This window comes from Schistocerca cancellata, chromosome 1 (genome assembly GCF_023864275.1).
Source record: "Schistocerca cancellata isolate TAMUIC-IGC-003103 chromosome 1, iqSchCanc2.1, whole genome shotgun sequence".
Classification (NCBI taxonomy): Eukaryota; Metazoa; Arthropoda; class Insecta; order Orthoptera; family Acrididae; genus Schistocerca; species Schistocerca cancellata.
Window position 1 is genome coordinate 887255605 of NC_064626.1, and position 14909 is coordinate 887270513.

The 14909-nt window shown below is 41.3% G+C and overlaps 2 protein-coding genes across 2 annotated transcripts in view; one reads left to right on the plus strand and one right to left on the minus strand.

Annotated features, from left to right (window-relative positions):
• Positions 1-12333, minus strand: part of LOC126190699 (uncharacterized) — a 30827-nt gene extending 18494 nt beyond the window's left edge. Inside the window, exons 1-2 of the mRNA XM_049931169.1 lie at positions 12079-12333; positions 11690-11812 (exon numbers count right to left, since the gene is read on the minus strand). Of these exons, the coding sequence (XP_049787126.1) occupies positions 11690-11812; positions 12079-12254 (299 nt within the window). The 5' untranslated portion in view covers positions 12255-12333. The remainder of the gene's footprint in view (positions 1-11689; positions 11813-12078) is intronic.
• Positions 12334-12385: 52 nt separating this feature from the next.
• Positions 12386-14909, plus strand: part of LOC126190693 (histone acetyltransferase KAT8) — a 104111-nt gene continuing 101587 nt past the window's right edge. Inside the window, exon 1 of the mRNA XM_049931155.1 lies at positions 12386-12667. Within this exon, the coding sequence (XP_049787112.1) occupies positions 12535-12667 (133 nt within the window). The 5' untranslated portion in view covers positions 12386-12534. The remainder of the gene's footprint in view (positions 12668-14909) is intronic.

The window sequence follows — 14909 nt, forward strand, 5'->3', positions numbered from 1 at the left end:
TCCTTGGGCTTAGAGCTGCTCTTCTTTGATTTCTCACGCTGCTCCTTGGGTTTAACTGGCTGGGAGGGCTTCACCGATTCAGTCTCCGGGACTGAGGAGGATCGGGAAGCCCTTCGACCTGCAGATTGTGGGCACTTACGCCACTGGCTATCGTCAGCCTTCCCGCCGGTGGAAACCTGGGAAGGGAGGGACCCAAGGGACCCCTTGCGAGCGTGAGAAGCCGAAGAAGTTGGACACTTCTCCGGCTTAGAAGCGGGGACCGACGTCCCCGGTGGGGGGGGGATGGTGTTGCTCCTGAGGTAGGTGGCACAGGAGCAACCCGGTGGGTAGAGCCCCCCACTGGCAAGGGGGCAGGAGGAGTTGTACCACTCGTCGATCCGGCCGGAAGGCGCGAAACTGATGGGGCTAGCACAGGTGTTGTAGCAGCGGCGTAGGAAGTTGTCATTCGCACTGGATGTAATCGGTCGTATTTCCGTTTGGCCTCAGTATAAGTCAGTCGGTCCAGGGTCTTATATTCCATGATTTTGCGCTCTTTCTGGAATATTCTGCAGTCTGGCGAGCAAGGTGAATGGTGCTCCCCGCAGTTAACGCAGATGGGAGGCGGGGCACATGGAGTATCGGGATGAGATGGGCGTCCGCAATCTCGACATGTGAGGCTGGAAGTGCAGCGGGAAGACATATGGCCGAACTTCCAGCACTTGAAGCACCGCATCGGGGGAGGGATATAGGGCTTGACGTCACATCGGTAGACCATCACCTTGACCTTTTCCGGTAACGTATCACCCTCGAAGGCCAAGATGTAGGCACCGGTAGCAACCTGATTGTCCCTCGGACCCCGATGAACGCGCCGGACGAAATGAACACCTCTACGTTCTAAGTTGGCGCGCAGCTCGTCATCAGACTGCAAAAGGAGGTCCCTATGGAAAATAACACCCTGGACCATATTTAAACTCTTATGTGGAGTAATAGTAACGTTAACATCCCCCAACTTGTCACAAGCAAGTAACCTGCGTGACTGGGCGGAGGATGCCGTTTGTATCAGTACTGAGCCAGAGCGCATTTTAGACAAGCCCTCCACCTCCCCAAACTTGTCCTCTAAATGCTCGACGAAGAACTGAGGCTTTGTGGAGAGAAAAGACTCCCCATCAGCTCTCGTGCAAACTAAGAATCGGGGCGAATAACTGTTACCTCCATCCTGGGACTTACGCTCTTCCCACGGCGTGGCCAGGGAGGGGAACGTTTTCGGATCGTACTTCTGAGCATTAAATTGAGCCCGAGAACGCTTAGAGACTGCTGGCGGCTGGCCGCCAGCGAGAGATGATGTACCACACTTCATTGCGGGTCATCCGCCCTGATGCCACCTACTCCGACCAAGGGCCCTCCCCACGGGCGCCACCCAGCCACAGCAAAGGCCACCTGGCAGGATGGCCGTTGCCGGGAGTCCTGATACCCCAGGAGGACAGGCATCTACTCCTTGGCATACGTGGGGAGTTAACGGCGCAGGCATCAGTAGAGCGATCCCTGTGTTGTCAGGGGGCTACAACCAAGAGGGTACATGGCGGCCCCACCACAACGGACTGGCTACCGTGCTGGATCTTAGGTGCAAAACTGTCCAAGGTCGTCGTCGCAGTTAAAAGAAACACTGCAGAGGGCAGCGTGGTAATCGCACCCAGGGACGTATCCCCGCCCTAAAGATCGAAAACGAGAGGGACACCATTGCAACGACGTGAAAGCCGGCTAAAGGTCTAATTGCATGACGGATACAGTGCACCATGTAAGGCGCCCTTCCCCAATTGGCTCGCTCTTCGGAATAATTTAGAAAGATGGAGGTCAAACCCGAGAGGGGACCATCACATAAGGCCAAAACATGTGAGACTCCTTTTAGTCGCCTCTTACGACAGGCAGGAATACCGCGGGCCTATTCTAACCCCCGAACCCGCAGGGGGGAGAGGGGTGTTGGTGTATAGGTAGGTGGCATCAACAGTGTCGGTAGGGTTCAAGGTGGTAATGGGGTGGGGATGGTCAAGAGTTGGTGTGTACCTTTTATATCAGAGGCTAGACTAGGAGCAACTGTATGAAGGTGATGGTCAACAAGAATGGAGATTCTTTCTGTGTTAGCACAGTACCCAGCTACAATGATTTGTTAAGGATTATTGGATTTATCAATTTCGGGAAGCATTTAGGACCAATCTATAAACATCCTGGTACATCACTATGCCACTACCACTCCCAGCCCACTGCCAAAGGGGTCACATCCCTGGGAAAGACCTAAGTGCAACAACTACCTGATTCACCCACCCAGCACATCCTACTCTACTCCTTTCACAGTGTTATCCCATTCCATCAGAGAAGGGGCCACTTGCGAAAGCAGCCATGTCATACACCAGCTCTGCTGCAATTTTTGCACAGCATTTTATATAGGCATGACCACCAAGTAACTGTCCACCACCATGAATGGCCACCACTGAACTGTAGCCAAGAACTGAGTTGACCACTCAATGACGAAACATACTGCTCAGCACAGTTAGCTCAAGTTCAATGGCTGTATCACAACCCACGCCATCTGGATCTTTCACCCTGGTATCAGCATTTCTGGCCTATGTAGATGGGAGTTATCCTTACAACACAGCCTTCCTGTGTGTGTTTGTGGATTATGATTACTCAACAGCTAGGCTATCAATGCCCATACTGATATTAGAGGCATGAATGTGGTTAAAATGCCATAAAAAGAAGAGCAAGTGTTACACAAATACATACACTCTTCCGCAACATCACTCTCATTAGCTGACATCCTTTACTATAAAAATGGTATATGTTCTAAAATCGGCAATAAAATACAAGTAACATAAGAAGAAAGCTAAAATAATCACACAGCAAAATTTGATTGGCTGATCACTTATAAAAAATATAGATTTGCATGCCAGCCTGATTATACATTAAATATTCTTCCTGAAAGGTTGGGGAACAAGTTGAACATTTTACAAAACCTTAAAAGTTTTACCACATTTATTTGACAGACCTTTAAAATAGAGGGCAAATCTATTGGCAAATGAGTTGCTGCCCTCTTGTCTAAATATAAAACACAGTCTACTAAAATGTGATGCACTGTGATCTGTATGCCACGAGCACCACACATTGGAAAGTTCTCTAAATGGATCAAGAAGGCATGTGTTCTGTCACTGGAAGGAACTATGCTATGGCCAAGCTGTTGGCTTTACCAGACACAGCTTATCTGTCAATTCCAGTCACTTTTCTTCCCGTCAACACAAAACTATGTACCTGAAAAGTGAGGCAATGACATGTAGGGGGATGGCACACACAACTATCTGAGTGTTCTGACATGCCTCCTTGGCTGCTATATGTGCCATTTAGTTTTCCTTGAGACCCATGGGTGGAAGTGTAGGGGGTGAAGGACACTTGGAGAGACAGAACAGATGAAGAATTTAGTGGTCACAATACATCTCATCTCCTCCAGTGCCCTCAAGATCACATATAATTCGGCTTCAAATACAGTGAATTCTTGAGGTATCCCTGATCCTTATGACATGATTAGGGAAAACAACAGAGCAACAAATGAAGTCCCCATGTTTAGAGCTATCTGTGAACACAGCTATATAGTTGTTGTGCTCATGTGTCAGTTTTGCATAGCCAATGGGATGATCCTTTGACATGGATCTGCATGATAACACCAAGCCTTGATTTAATTAAAAAAAAACACACTGATCTAACTTCCTTCTCCCATGATTTAAGTAAAAAACATTGATCCACCTACCTTCTCCCATGATTTAATTATAAAATATTGATCCACTTACTCAATGCGCTCACGCACATCAACTGCATAGAAAAAGAGAGAGAAAGACTGCACTGCTTTTTGAAATATATCATGGGTGTGATGCTGTCCTTTGTTTGTGGATACTGTTGTTGTGGTCTTCAGTCCTGAGACTGGTTTGATGCAGCTCTCCATGCTACTCTATCCTGTGCAAGCTTCTTCATTTCCCAGTACCTACTGCAGCACAGTTTAAACAGCTGTGACTCAAACGAGGAGCAATTAAATTTATAATCCTCATTTACAGCAGTGTTTCACTCTTTCTCCTGAATTTATTATTGTGAAATTTGTCGTCTGCCTGGTGCTCTCTCGTTGGCTGCATAACACAAAGAGCTGATACACTTTCTTTTGCATCATACCTCACGGCAAGCACTGACAGCATTCGTGGATGAAACACAAAAGTACACCACTGGACCTATTCTAAGACTGTTGCCCACGACCAGGAGCAGTATCATGACTATATGACAGTGCTGAATACAGCTCCCAAATAAAATAAGAATAGTTGTAGGACTCACAATTGTTGGACCTTAAGTCCAATGCACACTTCTCCATGGTGACATAATAAAGGTGGTATTCTTGGTGGCAATGGAAGTTGTCACCATAAAATGCTTTTCCATTGTCTGGACAATGTCAATGGGCATTGTGTGAAGATACCCGTTACAGCACTGCTACTACTGGTAATCAAATGCATTTATTGGAAACTGTCCAGATGGCTTCCCATTCTTTTGTAGAAAAAATAGAGCAGTTGAATGTCCAGAAACACCTGCCCTGACATTTTCTTGCTCTCCTTGATGATGCAGCGGGCTTCGGCTCTCGCTACTCAAAAGGGTGAGATTTTCTGCTGTTGGGTGGCACTTAAATGTTTCAGAGCTGCATACTTGACTCAGACTGCTGTTTGGCATGCACCAGTCCACCAAGAAACAGGCTGCCTGCTAAGATAACCTGAAGACTTCGAGATGGATGACTCGGCGGCATAGTGGATCACAAGTGTGATGTGGTCCACCTGTATCTGGATGCTATCCCCACATTCAAACACTGCTAGCTGACTGAACAGCATCTTGTTTACCCTGCTGATCATTCATTTTGATGGCTTGTCTTCAAGGGCTGCTCAATCTGATAGGTGAATACAGAGTGGTCACTGGAATGAAAGCCATTAGTAACCTCCCACTGAGCAGAGTCTGCGAGGTCTAGGAGGAGAAAAGGAGGTCAATGGCTGAGGATGACACAGTAGCAGCAGAGAAGTAAGTGGGAATGCTTGTGCTGAGGATGCACAACTCCTGAGACACCATGAGACTCTAAAACTCAACACCTGGGGCAAGTAAAATTTGAGCTCCATAATACATTATGGGCAGTCAAGCCTCCAGTAGTATAAACAGTTGGATTAGTTGGTTCATAAGATCTGCAAGATCCTCAAATTCTATCACTTCTTGTGGTAGTAAATTCAGAGAGATTACAGAGATCCTTTGACCCACACAAACTTAGATGGCAACTGCTTTTGGGTCAGTAAGAAGGGACAGAGCAGAGGAGTGGTGTGCGTTACTGACAAAACAGATGCTTACCCTTGGCCCGTCCCTCAGTCAGGTTACCCTTGTGTTGATGGGTATAGCCCTATACCTAAGGAGGCCTATACCCAAGGAGTGTCAGTAGGTTTACAACATGATTCTTACAAACACAAGCACAGGAGATGTTCCTACACTAACAGTTTCAGTACATCTACAAGTTCCCGAACCCACTGCTGTTCCACTGTAGACTAGGAGCCATTTATTGGTGATATTTTTCTTTCACACTGTCTCTCCACTGGGGTGGGGATCCTGCGACGAATGGAGGCTAAGTCTGTGGGATACATGGTTGCCACAAGCAGACACAGTATTCCATTGTCTCTGAAGCCGAATCAGTAAAAATGTGAGAGAATTAGGTCTATATGGTCTCACAGTTTTGAACCTGTCTTTTTCTGTGCTGAACACTTCCCACTGGGTTTGTTTCCCAACAGAGGCTTCCTACTATCCACTTTTGCATGTCCGTTTTTTAAATGCCCACTGGTTCCACAGTAATGGTGATTTGTAAATCAGGGAACTAACTGGGTTTTATAAAGCTTATAAAGCACTGTTACAGTAAGTTAAAGCATAAAATAATAATAATAATAATAATAATAATAATTGATAACCAAATACTTTGTCAAAATTTTATGAAAACCTAATGAAAATGTTTTTAAAACTCCTGCCACCTGCTGCCCACCACGAAAGCTACTACTTCCACTAGCAGGTGGTAGGGACCACTGTGACTACCCCTGGTGCACAGGAATCAGCTTTCAGAACAGACTTTTAATTAAGAATCAAAGTGAACGAAGCAATAAACTAGGAGACAGCATGACCTTACCACATGTGATACACTTCACTATTTCAAGTTCCAGTATCTTCCTTTCCTCAGTGTAGACACTGCAGTGTCTACTCCTCACAGGGTGATCTGCAGAGTGATTAAACCATCTCAGACGAGAAGAGCAAATGACTCCTTCACGGATGCCTTACCACATTTGCTGCAAGTAGTTTCCCCTTTACATGCTAGAGTTGTATGCCCAGTAAGCGCAGGCTTTTAAGACACCACATTGGGTTGAGTACATAAGGCTGCAAGTTTAAGTTAAGGACACCTTCCTTGATACATTCTGGAAGCACTGGGCTACTGAAGGTAAGAATAAAGGAATCTGATCTGACCAGTTCACCATCCATTTCATTATATTTTCCACGTCAATGACACCTTCTTGAGCCTATTCATCTTTTAGTTCCTCTTTGGGAATATCAAACATATCTCTGCACCAAACAACACCTTTGCTGTGGTTCAAGGCATTATGTAGTTCCATTTCAATTTCAAATTCCCTGGGACATTTAGCTTTCTGGATTTTTGTTGCTTGTTGGGAACTAGAAGCTTCAACAAACAGTGTCCCAATTTGAAACTGTTTTACAGATTTTAAAGCACCAACAATGCCCTCAAACACTTTTGAATGTACAAAGGGAAAACTTACTCAATGCAGCCCTCTTTCTGTTTAACTATTAAACATACATTTTGTCTGGCAGCATGTGTTTTGTTACTAGAAACATAAGTATTAGAAGTAATTAAAGTATTATGAGGACTGGTGACACGAGCCCACTTGTTACACTGGATGTTGATACCCACCAGCAGCACTACCATTCTGCTGCGAGTTGAAAAAGGTAAGTTTGAGTGTTCCATCTGGGTCCCATGAACAGCTAGGCAAATAAGGGTACACTCAGAAAGAGGCCTTCTTGCCTGTATAAACCTTGTACAATAGAAGTTCCCCACTAACGACTATTCCACCTCAAAAGCCCCGTGTCTCATCTGCCTTACATATGACTGAGCTTGTATTATTATCTCATTTGATATTGCCGCACATTCTGATACCCTGACATGAGTTGATTAATTCCAATTATGATTAACTGATATTATAGTCATGAGATACTACTTTTCTGGTGTTTCATTTCTGGACATTTAAAGCATGCTGCCAATGTCAGATAAAATATAGAACTCAGTTGGATAGCTTAGTCTGGTGGCTTAGCCACAGAAAGAGACATAGTTTTCTCAATTGCAGAACTGTCAAATCAAAATACTGTGGTTATCTGTATCATGAGATGGTGACAAAAATGTTTTTTTTTTATAATCATATGGAAGTACTGTTAGAAAATTTCAACACACTCAAGAAAAATATTTCTCATATGTGGATATTTCAATGTTCATTTCTCTGGATCCAACAAACCTGGAGATGAAGTTCTAACTTTTAACCAACTGTAACTAATCCAACTCATATAACTAGTACTTACAACCCAAGACAGATCAGGTTTTTATAAATACAGAGAAATATAAGTATAACACACAAAATGTAAACACTGGTTGTAATGATTATCATGATCAAATTTCAAACAATAGCTACTCTGGGATAGCTAAGATCCTCAAGAAAAATAAAGCTTTATGTCAGAAAGTTCATTAAAGAAAATGTAGATTACTTTTGTTCTAGCATGAGAAGAGTAAAGTGGACTGATACCCACAGTTCAAGCAATACAATTGACTAATTTGATAAATTTATGGCCACATACAAACATTTTTTAAAAAAATAGCTTTTCACAAACAAACATAAGTAATAAATCCTGTATATAATTCAAACAAATGAATCGATATATCACACCAGAATAAGAAAAAAACACATGAATACTGAAATCAAACCACAAATCCTTTTTTATTAACTATTTTATACAATGTAAATGAATAATTAGACAAATAATATCAAAAGTAAAGAAGGTAGAAAATGACAGACAAATAGAAAATTCTAGGAAGAAGAAATCATCAAAGAAGAAACACATGCAATGTCATTAGACCACAATAATATCAAGCTTAAAGAAAATAATGGTAAAATAACTGAACCCACAATTACAGTTAGTAAATTTAACACTAATTATACACTGGAGAGTCAAAGAAACTGGTACACTTGCCTAGTATCGTGTAGGGCCCCCATGAACATGCAGAAGTGCCACAACACGACATAGCGTGAACTCGACTAATGTCTGAAGTCGTGCCAGAGGGAATTGACACCAAGAATCCTGCAGGACTGACCATAAGTCTTTAAGAGTGTGAGAGGATGGACATCTCTTCTGAACACCATGTCTCAAGGCATCCCAGATATGCTCAATAATGTTCCTGTCTGGGGAGTTTGGTGGGCAGTGGAAGTGTTTAAACTCAGTAGAGTGTTCCTGAATCCACTGTAGCAATTGTGGATATGTGGGGTGTCACATTGTCCTGCTGGAATTGCCCAAGTCCGTCGGAATGCACAATGGACACGAATGGATGCAGGTGATCAGACAGGATGCTTACATACGTGTCACCTGTCAGGGTCGTATCTAGACGTATCAGGGATCCCATATCACCCCAACTGCACATGCCCCACACCATTACAGAGCCTCCACCAGCTTGAACAGTCCCCTGCTGACATGCAGAGTCTATGGATTCATGAGGTTGTCTCCATACCCTACACATCCATCCGCTCAATACAATTTGAAACGAGACTCATCCAACAAGGCAACATGTTTCCAGTCATCAACTGTCCAACGACAGTTCTGACGAGCCCAGGCAAGGAGTAAAGCTTATGTCATGCAGTCATCAAGGGTACACAAATGGGCTTTCGGCTCCAAAAGCAAGTTTCGTCAAATGGTCCTCACTGACACTTTTTGATGGTCCAGCATTGAAATCTGCAGCAATTTGTGGAAGGGTTGCACTTCTGTAACACTGAACAACTCTATTTAGTTGTCGTCGGTCCCGTTCTTGCAGGATCGTTTTCACACACACACACACACACACACACACACACACACACACACACACACATACACACACGCGCGCGCGCGCCCGAGGGAGGACTCAAACCTCCGGTGGGAGGGGACCTGCAATCTGTGACACAGTGCCTCAAATGGCACAGCGGCGATGTCAGAGATTTGATGTTTTACCAGATTCCTGATATTCACGGTACACACGTGAAATGGTCATACAAAAAATCACCACTTCATTGCTACCTTGGAGATGCTGTGTCCCATCGCTCATGCGCCGACTATAACACCCCATTCTAACTCACTCAAATCTTGATAAACTGCCATTGCAGCAGCAGCAACTGATTTAAAAACTGTGATAGATCACAGCACCGTATTCTGCCTATTTACATATATCTATCTGAATACGCCTGCCTATACCAGTCTCTTTGGTGCTTCACTGTATATAGCACAACTGATTACTAAATATCACGAAACACAACCCTATGCCGATAGATTACAACTAGATTAAACATTAATACAAAATACTATTCATGTCTTCCACAACACCCGAGGAATAACCTTTGTTTATTAAAAGATTACACAGTCTGATGAATTACTAGATATGATCATCAAAGCAAATGTATTTATTGTAAAACCACTAACAAATATTCATGAGTGGTAGGCTATATTCCCAAAAAAACTGAAAACTTTAAAAGTAACATTACGGTACAAGAAAGGAGACAAATAGGAAGCTGTGTATCAGTTCTACCAGGCTTTGGCAAAATTCTTGAGAAACTTTCTCACGAGGCTAGCAACGTGTTTCTGGCGTATTCCTTAGCCTCAGTAAAGCTTTAATGTAACTGATCATAATAGTCTGTTGCAAAAATTAAATGATTATGGATTTTGTGGGCTACCAAACAGATGGGACCATTCTTACCTCGAGTGTTGACAAATCATTCAAAATACCAAGATGTAAAAACACAAAAAAATCCCATTTTTATATTACTGCAAAAAAAAAAAAAAAAAAAAAAAAAAAAAAAAAAAAAAAAAAAAAAAAACAGGTATGCAGTCCCTCAATGGTCAGTTCTTTACTGTTTAAGTTAATTCTCTGGCATAAAAAATAACTAATGGGATCACAGCACTTTTGGCAGACAACACAAATACCCTAATTAAATTGTGCCACAAAAATGTTCTAAAAAAATAAAAATAAAAAAGTTGGAATTGTAATTCAATATTCAACATAATGGTACAGAAGTACAGACTGCAGAGGGGGAATAAAAATGAACCGTTTTAAAAACTGTGACAATACATTTCCACAATGCACAGAAACTGCTCCCTGCAACACTAATCTTTAGTATCAGTGCAAAAACTGTCTCATCGGCAAGTGAGTCAAAAGTTTTAGGTATTCAGGAAAACCTGAAATGGGACCTGTAAGTAAATAATCAAAACAGAAAAGTAAATACATTCACATATGCTATAAGGATAATGAGAAATATACAAGTCATAGTGATCACAATGTACCCTGACGATACCCAATCACTACTGATGTACCTGGAATTTTTATTATTTGGGAGGGTCCACAACTAGCAGAAAAAATGTTTAGAGTATAGAAAAAGATTGTCAGAATAATAAAACAAGCTAAATGCAGAGAATTCTGTAAACAAATTTTGAAAAGTCAACATACTGCCCCCACTTTGTATACTGTATATACCTAACAAGCACTAATATTCACAAAAGGAAACACCTTCAAAGAAGAAAATATCTTCAAGCATAAATGTGAGTTTGCACTCTTACGATGTAAGGTATAAATGTAACCTACATGTCAGTACAATTGTAAACTGGCATTGTGATATAAACTCATATGCCATTCAGTATGAAACATGTACCAAATGTATATAAATTTAAAGCGAAACTGAAAGAGTAATTGATTGAATAGCACTCCTATTCTGTTATTGAGTTTTTTGAACACCATAAAAAAATGTTTCCATAATTATGCAATTAATACAAAACATGGTTCAAATGGCTCTGAGCACTATGGGACTTCAACTTCTGAGGTCATTAGTCCCATAGAACTTAGAACTACTTAAACCTAACTAACCTAAGGACATCACACACATCCATGCCCGAGGCAGGATTCAAACCAGCGACCGTAGCGGTTGCGCGGTTCCAGACTGTAGCACCTAGAACCGCTCGGCCACTCTGGCCGGCTATGCAACATTTATTGAATTATTATTTCAAAATCATAGTATACATACATTATATTTACTACCTCACATCTGACTTGTCCTATATCGTAACTGCAAACTATGTAGATACTACACCATGTTATACACGGCCAACAAAGAGATACATATGAAGATGAGACAGCTGACTTGTTAGCTAAATAAGACTCTCCACTTCAGGTCTGTTGCAGAACACGTAGATTCAGTGGATTATAATTTTTCTGTTGGTGGTCGAGAAAGACACAGTTACACTTACTTTATGAAACCTCAGTAGTAGAAATGCTTTTGAGACCAAAAATCGGTATTCAATGAACAGTGTGCTTTATCCTTGTTCATACCTGTATCCAACTTTTGGAATTTTCGGTGCTGCTCTCATGTGCTTCCTGTCATATATATACAGACCAGTTCCAATTAACGTAGACAACAGCAATATATTTGTCACATCACGTTTCGGGAACATCCTGTACAATCATTGAGAAAGGCAAAATTAACTTACTACTCAGATTTCCTTGTACATGATATACGTTATAAACGTGTTACTCCAGGTTTCTGCATGAAAATTTGGACACTGTGGTAATGACTGTTTTCATATTACTCTGGCCGGCCCTACAGTAATGACAACGAGTAATGTATTAAAAATTACTAACAACAAATGTTTTTTTTTTATAAACAAGTGCTGAAAGAATTTGATCTTTCTCTCCTCTGACGTTATACTGTGTTATCCTACCTTACTCCCAAGCCGGGATTTAAAACATTAACAGATAAAGCACTGTAACTCGCTGCTCCGTAGAATGGCACGTAGTAAAACAGTACATTATGAGTGTTGATGGGTTTCTTAAATAACTCAAATTTTGACACCACTGTCTTCTTGTTATCCTTGTCCCTTTTGAATGCTGAATCCATGTTGTTGACAAAAATTTTACACTGTTTGAGCAAACATAAATAGAACAGAAGAAATAGCGTACATCGATTTTCACTTGTTACTGCGTGTAGTCGCTGCAATTCCACAGATTCTATAAGTTTGGTGAAATATCACAACAAACGAGTTGAAAGCGTCATGGTGATTGGTAAGGGCGGAGAGAGAATTTTGAATATCGGCGATTTACAAACAACTGGCAACGAAAGTGCAAATAGTTTGTAGTGATGCTGTGAGGTAGGAGTGAATACCTAAAACATTGAAACAATGGTGAAACAAGAGAAACGTGTGGACAGTAATTCTACAGATCACAAAGGTGACAACGAAGATGCCGAATCTTTTGAGGAACAACCTCTCGACACTGGCGATCACTACTTGGCAAGAAGATCTGATACATGGCGTAAGTGATTACATGGACTTCATTGTTGCTTTGTTTTTTGTTAAACTGATGGTTGTATTTACCTTGATGGACATTGCCTTGCTTCTCTTCAATTCCTGCCCTTCATTATCATTTATGAAGAGTTGTTGATATGGTGATAGCTATATTTCCAACAACACTCGTCATTGTGATCGTTTCTGTAGTCATGCATATAATGGATAGTTAATCCACTCTAAATTTAACTTAACCAACATTAGTTGATTTGACATGAGCACACACACACACACACACACACACACACACACACACACACCAAATTGTTGTAACGATAGAATTTCATCATTTGGGGTTTCAGGTTATCTAAGGACTTTGACAGCAACAGCCATACCATTATATTTGAAAAATCAAAGTTTGAAGTAATAGGCTATCTGGTTCAGCACATGCTTAATTCAAATATCGTTTAAGAATGTATGAAACTTCATACTGTTCAAACTGTTCAAGTAATTCGTATGACACGATAAATGTTTCACAACATTAATCATAGATCTTATGTTATCATCATTGTAAATGAATGAGCTGATTTATGTGGGTCAAGGTACAGAATTAGTTCTTTTTGCATCATTGTTAAGGTGAGTAAGGAGACATGAGCAGATAAGATAAAAATTTTGTTTTTATCAGGGAATATTGTGTTTTCCACAAATGGGCTGATTTTAAACTTTAAATGAACACTTCTTATCCAGTATTGTACTTTCAAAATTATAGTATGTCAGGTTAAAACAGTATATCAGCAAAAGAGTTAATGGAGTATAGACGTCTAGTACAAATTGTAAATATTGTCAAAAAATTAAAATGGCAGACTTGCTAAAATATCTGGTTGGTTACTTTTAACATATGAATAATTTCTTTCTTTGGATAGTTAGAAACATGTGTCCCATTTGTCTATTTGTTGAGAGATTATTTTGTACAATAGTATTAGACATATCAGAAGCAAACAGAAATAGTATATACAACAGGGTGTTTCCTTAAGGTAATGAAAAAATTAAACAGGACACAGAGGATGCCCTGCTAAACAATTTGAGGCAGGCTACCTGAGGTCAGAGAAGACAGCTTAAGGAGACTTTAGATATCCCCATAGGAAGTAATCAAGGGGATTCAGGCCAGCTGACCTTGCAGACCATGGAATAGGACCTACCCTTCCAATCCAGGGACCAGGAAATACAGCTTTGAGATGGTTGCAGACATCCACACTGAAGTGAGGGAGTGCACCATCATGTTGTATTCACATCCTCTCTCGAGCAGCCAAGGGTATGTTCAATAACAATTCAGGTAGAACTCTGCGTGTACCTCACGTACTTGTAGTGAATCAGATGGCCAGTTAGAAGACGTTGCCCAATGATACTGTTGCCTACAATGCCGCTCCAGATTTTCACAGCAAAATATTCTTGATGATGTGTCTTTACTACAGCATGAGGGTTTTCCTCATCCCAGACATGGCTATTCCTGCTGCTCGAAATACCATCATGATCAGATGAGGCCTCAACAGTAAATAGCACAATTTTGAGGAAATTTGGTTGATCAATACATTGTTATAGCAACCACTGACAAAATGCGATGCTTTGTGCAAAGTCAGTCACAAGCATTGCATAGACTCGTTGTGGGTGATATGGGTGTAACTGTTGTTCGTGGGGTTCTCGCCACACACCAGTATGCGCAGCACACTTTTCAAGTGCAATACGGTAAGTACTTGTAGTGGGATCCACTGCAACACTTTCAAAAGCACCTCCTCTTCAAAATCAGGTGTGCAAATGGTCCTCATGTTGCTAAGTCCATCATTTACGTCTCTGAATACCACTGAGTAATGAGTTGGTCTGTCATTGATTTATAGCACATTCTGCCCTAGGACAATGTAAATATGATACAACCGAGCCATCTTAAGGGCAAGTAAAGTAAGCAAACCTTCATCGTGACTTCCTAGTAATCAGGCTCGTCCTCCTTGTTTCCTTGCAGAAAATAAACAATGACAATGTACATGTAAATAAACAGCACGGTCTGTGGAAACTTAAATATGCATGTTAGTTGTAAATAAGCAGGAAAACAGTAATGCTAGACAATGCAGTAGACACGTTTACTTCCATATGTCTTTAAGCTGGCTTCTATGATCCCAGGCTCACTACCACAAACTGTTCAGTGGAGCATTTTCTATGTGTTGTTACTTTTTAGCACGCAATTACAGAAGCACCCTGTATAAAACATTTCAAAATAG